Genomic DNA, 6,066 nt, shown 5'->3' with positions numbered 1-6,066 from the left:
TAAAAAAGTACTAAATTTTAATATATAAATTTAAGTTGTTTTAAAAAAAATATAATTAAATAATGTTAAAATAATATGATTTTAAATTATATAAATTCATGTCATTTTTTAATAATTTTTATCTAAACATAATTTTTAATAGAGGAGTGTTAGGGGCTAGCAACTTTTGTGTTTTGTAACCATCAATTGACCATCAATAATGTTTTTAATGGTGTGAGATTACATCTAATGATGGGAGATCACTCACTTTTCTTTTGATGGTTAAGTGCTGGCCACAAAACACAAAAGTTGCTGGCCCTTCAACTTTCTCTTTTGAATAATGAAATCCAAACAACATTCATTTTACTATAATTCACCTTGATACAAAATTACCAAATATAAATTATGTTAACACTGACTTACTTTTTATTAAAATCAAGTTTGTAAAATCAATTTATACAAACTCTCATTTACAATCTTTAATCCACCAAACACACATTAAAAGAATTTACCATGGGGTAATTTGAGCTGAGTTCAAAGTTTATAAGCAGAGAAGTTTATGCCATTGGACAATGGAACCAGCTGAAAGAGATGCTGCATATACTAAAGAAGCATTGGAGAAAGCAACACCAAATTATTATAAAATAATTATTGAAATTGGTTGCACTAGAACTTCAGAAGAGCTTTTGGCTATAAAGCGTTCATACCAATTTCTATACAAACACTCCCTTGAAGAAGATGTGGCCTCTCACACATTTGGTGACATTAGGAGAGTATGTGGACTACTATTCTTTATCTTGAATATGAATATGAATATTTAAAGCCATTCACCTTTTTGTGTTCTTTTTTTACCTTAACAATTATGATCCAAATTATGAGGTCTATGATTTTTTCATGCAGTTGTTGGTTGCAATAGTAAGCACTTACAGGTATGAGGGACATGTGCTTGATGAGAGTGTGGCTATTTCAGAAGCAAATATTATTCATCAAATAATTGAAAAGAAGGATTTTAGCAATGATGAAATCATTAGAATCTTAAGCACAAGAAGTAAGAAGCAGCTGTGTGTCACTTTCAATTCCTTTAGGAACATTTATGGCTCAACAATCACCAAGGTAATGTTAGCTTTAGTTGTTTGACACAAAAACAATGGGGACAACGACACAAAATTACATTATTTTTTAAATGGATCTTATATTGGTGTATTGCATAAATGTGAACTAGAAAGGTGAAATATTAACTATTATAGATCAGGGCATTTCGGTGAGGCGAAAAAAACTTTTTGATGGGAATAAAAAGAGAACAAAATTTTGATCAGCTCTTTCTCACAAAAGTGTTACTCTGCGTGTTATGATGTCCTTCATTAAAATCTCCTTGCAATTCACATGGATTTTCACTCCTACTGAAAAGACTTTTCACCCCTCTCCCAAAAAAACTCCTCATTGAATTGCATGTTTTCATATATGTGTAAATCACACGTGAGAACTATTTTATGGTATATACTATATACACTATGGCTCTTCCATATCTAAATTTTTCGGTCCACACAATTAATCAATTATATCTAGTTTAGTTATAATAGACAAAGCTTCAAATGAGAGTAGAATGAGGATATAATGGAAATGCAATTTCATTAATCAACATCATTAACACATCGAAATACTATGCTCAGGTTCAGTATAAATTATTATATATGAGTGATTGGATAACCTTATTATTTGAATTTGTATTATGAAAGTTAATACAATGGTGTGTCATTTGGTAATTGTAGGGATTAGTAGCCAGTCCAAGTGATGAATACTTAGATGCATTGAGAACAACTATTCGTTGCATTAAGTACCCTCAAAGATACTTTGCCAAGGTAATTACTAAACTCATTAATTAATTACTTTTGGCTCAATAACCTTTATTTAACTTAGTTGTTTGCTACGGTACGATGATAAATTCATACGTATCGATACGTTTAAAATATAGACAAATAACAATAAGACATGTGGAATTTATTTTTCACGTCAGCATTTAATTTTTTCTTTTTTCTTTTTTAAATATATAGTATATCACCACTTTTATTAAAACACCCTTTTAATTAAATAAAAATAAAAAATATTTATTTATTTAATTTTATAAAAAGACTTAAACATCCTTCCTTTATTTGATTAGACAAAAATACCCTTTTAAATTAATCAAATTTTAGAATTCAATTAATCCTAATTTTATAGTTTCAAATAATTGAAACAACAAAACAAAAAATCAAAATTGTTCTTCATCTGTGTTAAACATATTAAAAAAATAAAAAATCAAAATTGTTCTTCGTCTAGCTTCAGAAACCTTCAGTATTCTTCATCTTCTTCTCTCCTCTTCCTATCCTCTCTCTCTGTCTCTTAACCGTTTCCAGAAGTCTCCTTCTCTGGAATCCGTCCATCGGAAAGTTCAGAAACTTGCCGTCGTTGGAAGATCGACGCTTCTCCGTCGTTACCTCGGGGTTCGACTCTAGGGTTCATACTTTGGGAGCTGAATCGTGGAGAAGGATTCAGCACTTTTCCTCCCCTCTGAAGCACACTAAAACGGCAAAACCCTAGCAATAATTGACTGCATTGAGCTCGGTAGCTAGCCACCCACGGAATTTAAAGAACCTAAAGGAGAATGAAGGCTAAACCACTCAACTGGGCAAACGCTGCGTCTTTCTCCTCTATGAAAGTTCTTTGAATGCCCCTTCGCCCTCCATCGTCGAGCCCCGTCCACCCGTCGTCGTCCAACGCCTCTCCTCTATGGAGGGCGAAGGGGCATTCAAAGAACTTCCATAGAGGAGAAAGACGCAGCGTTTGCCCAGTTGAGTGGTTTAGCCTCCCTTCTCCTTTAGGTTCTTTAAATTCCGTGGGTGGCTAGCTACCGAGCTCAATGCAGTCAATTATTGCTAGGGTTTTGCCGTTTTAGTGTGCTTCAGAGGGGAGGGAAAGTGCTAAATCCTTCTCCACGAATCAGGTCCCAAAGTATGAACCCTAGAGTCGAACCCCGAGATAACGACGGAGAAGCGTTGATCTTCCAACGACGGCAAATTTCTTAACTTTTCGATGGATGGATTCCAGAGAAGGAGATTTCTGGAAACGGTTAAGAGAGAGAGAGAGGATAGGAAGAGGAGAGAAGAAGATGAAGAATACTGAAGGTTTCTGAACCCAGACGAAGAACAATTTTGATTTTTTATTTTTTTAATATGTTTAACACAGATGAAGAACAATTTTGATTTTTTGTTTTGTTGATTCAATTATTTGAAACTATAAAATTAGGATTAATTAAATTCTAAAATTTGATTAATTTAAAAAGGTATTTTTGTCTAATCAAATAAAAGAAGGATGTTTAAATCTTTTTATAAAATTAAATAAATAAATGTTTTTATTTTTATTTAATTAAAAGGGTGTTTTAATAAAAGTGGTGATATACTATATATTTAAAAAAGAAAAAATTAAATGCTGATGTAAAAAATAAATTCCACCTGTTAAATGTCTTATTATTATTTGTCTATAATTTAAATGTATCGGTATTTATAAATTTAGGGTGTGTTTGATTTTGCGTTAGAAGGAAGAGAAGCACGTTTGAGTGCATTGAACGCTTCCTCTTTTGTTTGGATACCTTTTGTTTTTAAACGCCAACGTGATTTTAGGTTCTTAACATGCGTTTATAAGAAGCTAGAAATTGTAGCTTCTGCGTTTAGATAATCACGTTAGGATTTGATTTATTTTGTTTTATCAATTCTACCCTTTACTTCCTTGTTTGTAGTCCATTTTTATTATATTTTTTTATTATATTTTTTATTAAATTTTTACTTTTGATTTTGTATAAAAAAATATTTTTGTTTGACTTTATTAAAATTTATAAGTGTAATTCTTGTATATTAATTTATTATTATAATTTTATTATAATATAAATTATTGGGTAAAAAACACAAATAAGCCAACGGAGAAATAAGTTACGTGAATAAGCCAAAACAAAAATTGCTTCATTAATCCAAAAAAAAACGTTTTAATGTCTATTTTAGTAATTTTTCATTTAAAAGTAATTTTGAGTAGTATAATCCAAACAATATTTACTTTCCTATAATCCATTTTGATATAAAAATTACCAAACATAAATCACTTTAACACAAATTTATTTTTCATCAAAATCAAGTTTACAAAATTATTTTTTATCAAAATCAAGTTTACAAAATCAATTTTATGCAAACTCCCATTTACAAACTGAAATCCAAACACATGAAATCCAAACACACACTTAATCATGTACCGTAGCAAACACCTTTAACTTAAGATGTGATACAATGACTTTTATTTAGGTGTTACGCAATGCCAAGAATGAATTGGGAATTGATGATGATGGTGTTAGCCGAGTTATAATCACCCGTGCAGAGGAGGATCTAAAAGAAATCAAGGATCTCTATTTTAAGAGGAATAATGTCACCCTTGAAGATTTTGTAACTAACAACATATCAGCAGATGGAGATTACAAGAATTTTCTTCTTGCTTTGTTAGGAAGTAATTTCTAACTATCATCTAGGACCAGCTTTAATATTGAGAGACAAAATTTCTGATATGTTTCAGAAAATAATAACAATAAGATATAAACTAATAAACTCTCTTAAACTTAGACCATGGTTGGTTCATGTTTCTTTTTACTGTTATAGTGAAAATTATTCATTATCGTTCTAAGTCCTTATTATGTTCATATAACTTTTGTATTTGAGAACTAAAAAACACATTATCATCACATTTCAATGAAAATGAAGCTATGGAGGCAAGTGATGAATGATTCTACAACCAAAAAGAAAAAAGAGAATTGGGAATCAATCCAATACAACAGTGGCACCCAAATCTTTGAGCTTCTGGAGAATGGGATCAGCTTCGTCCTTAGTGAGACCCTTCTTCAAGACGCAAGGAACCTTCTCGACCAAATCCTTCGCTTCCTTAAGCCCCAAATCGGTGAAAGCCCTAACTTCCTTTATGATCTTTATCTTCGATGCGGCGTCGTATTTCTCCAGCTTTATATCGAACACCGTCTTCTCCTCCGCCGCCGCTCCCGCACTAGCATCCGCCCCCGCACCACCAGCACCTGATGCTGGGCCAACTGGGCCGAGATCCGCGGCTGGGCCAGCGAATCGGTCGAGGCCCAATTTGAGCCTCCAGAGGACGGAGAAGTCGTGGCGCTCGAGCCTGTCGAGACGGAGGAGATCGTCGGCGATGCGCTCCAGCTTCTGGGAGCGTGTCTCCGTGGAGACGTGGCGGCGCGTGGAGATGACGGAGGAGGAGGGTTTGGGGGGGAGAGTGAAGAGCCTTCTGAGGGACCTCAAGCTGTGTGACATCTTCACCGAGGCTTTTGGGGTTTGGAGGCTCAACGGCAACAAACAAGGTGGCATTGAGTGAGGGAAGGCGTGGGAATTAGGGTGAACCTGGGCTATTTTGGGCTTTTCAGACCAACCCAACATGCCCAACCTTTTTTTTTCCTAGCATTTTTAGATCCAAAACACATTTTATTTCATCTTCTCCTTTTCACTCTTTTAATCATCACAATATTACAGATAGAATTAGAATAAGAAGAGTAGATCAAAGGTAATGTCGATGCTTGAATCAAGAAAATGTGATTGGATCATACTGGAAGGGTCTTAGCAGGAACAGAAAGGCTCTTATCTTGGCAAAAAAAACATTCAGTTAGAAAATGTGATTATTGAATCAGATAGTTTGAATCTTACACAGGCAGTGAAATCCAGAGGAGCTATCTTGGAAGACATTTGGACGCTGTTTGATGTGGAATAACATGGGTGTCAAGAGAGGATAAAAAAGGAAATGCAGAGTTTAAATCATCCCCCAGGAAGACTTTTGAGCAGCAGAGTAAGCGATACCCGAAAACCACTTTTGAAACCTGTACTCAAAGGGGTCCTGGAACCATGGTTCAACCAAGGTGGTTTCAGGTCTCACGCGCAGGTGGAGATGGAAACGTAGTTGGGGCTTGGAGCTTCTGTTTTTGAGTCTGGCTAGGGTCGCACACGGATCGGATCGGATCGGATCGGATATAGCTTAAAATTCTATCCGATCCGCACACTG

At 34.4% G+C, this 6,066-nt stretch overlaps 2 protein-coding genes across 2 annotated transcripts; one reads left to right on the top strand and one right to left on the bottom strand.

Moving 5' to 3' along the window:
* LOC107638941 (annexin D8-like) lies at positions 525 to 4,799 on the top strand. Its single transcript, XM_021120750.1, has 4 exons — positions 525 to 752; positions 880 to 1,092; positions 1,749 to 1,838; positions 4,305 to 4,799. Exons 1-4 carry the CDS (start codon positions 552 to 554, stop codon positions 4,512 to 4,514), a joined length of 714 nt encoding a protein of 237 aa, XP_020976409.1. The 5' UTR covers positions 525 to 551; the 3' UTR covers positions 4,515 to 4,799.
* Positions 4,588 to 5,465, bottom strand: LOC107638940 (50S ribosomal protein L7/L12). Its single transcript, XM_016342338.2, has one exon. It carries the CDS (start codon positions 5,448 to 5,450, stop codon positions 4,812 to 4,814), a length of 639 nt encoding a protein of 212 aa, XP_016197824.1. The 5' UTR covers positions 5,451 to 5,465; the 3' UTR covers positions 4,588 to 4,811.

This window comes from Arachis ipaensis, chromosome B04, assembly GCF_000816755.2.
Source record: "Arachis ipaensis cultivar K30076 chromosome B04, Araip1.1, whole genome shotgun sequence".
NCBI lineage: Eukaryota > Viridiplantae > Streptophyta > Magnoliopsida > Fabales > Fabaceae > Arachis > Arachis ipaensis.
The sequence above is the reverse complement of the archived record's forward strand: the minus strand, read 5'-3'. Positions and strand labels throughout refer to the sequence as shown.

Excerpts from the sequence above, each read along its gene's own strand:
- LOC107638941 (XM_021120750.1), top strand. The coding sequence starts at position 552 with ATGGAACCAGCTGAAAGAGATGCTGCATATACTAAAGAAGCATTGGAG. Across the intron at positions 753-879 it reads CATTTGGTGACATTAGGAGA|TTGTTGGTTGCAATAGTAAG; the intron begins GTATGTGGACTA and ends TTTTTCATGCAG. Across the intron at positions 1,093-1,748 it reads ATGGCTCAACAATCACCAAG|GGATTAGTAGCCAGTCCAAG; the intron begins GTAATGTTAGCT and ends TGGTAATTGTAG.
- LOC107638940 (XM_016342338.2), bottom strand. The coding sequence starts at position 5,450 with ATGTTGGGTTGGTCTGAAAAGCCCAAAATAGCCCAGGTTCACCCTAAT.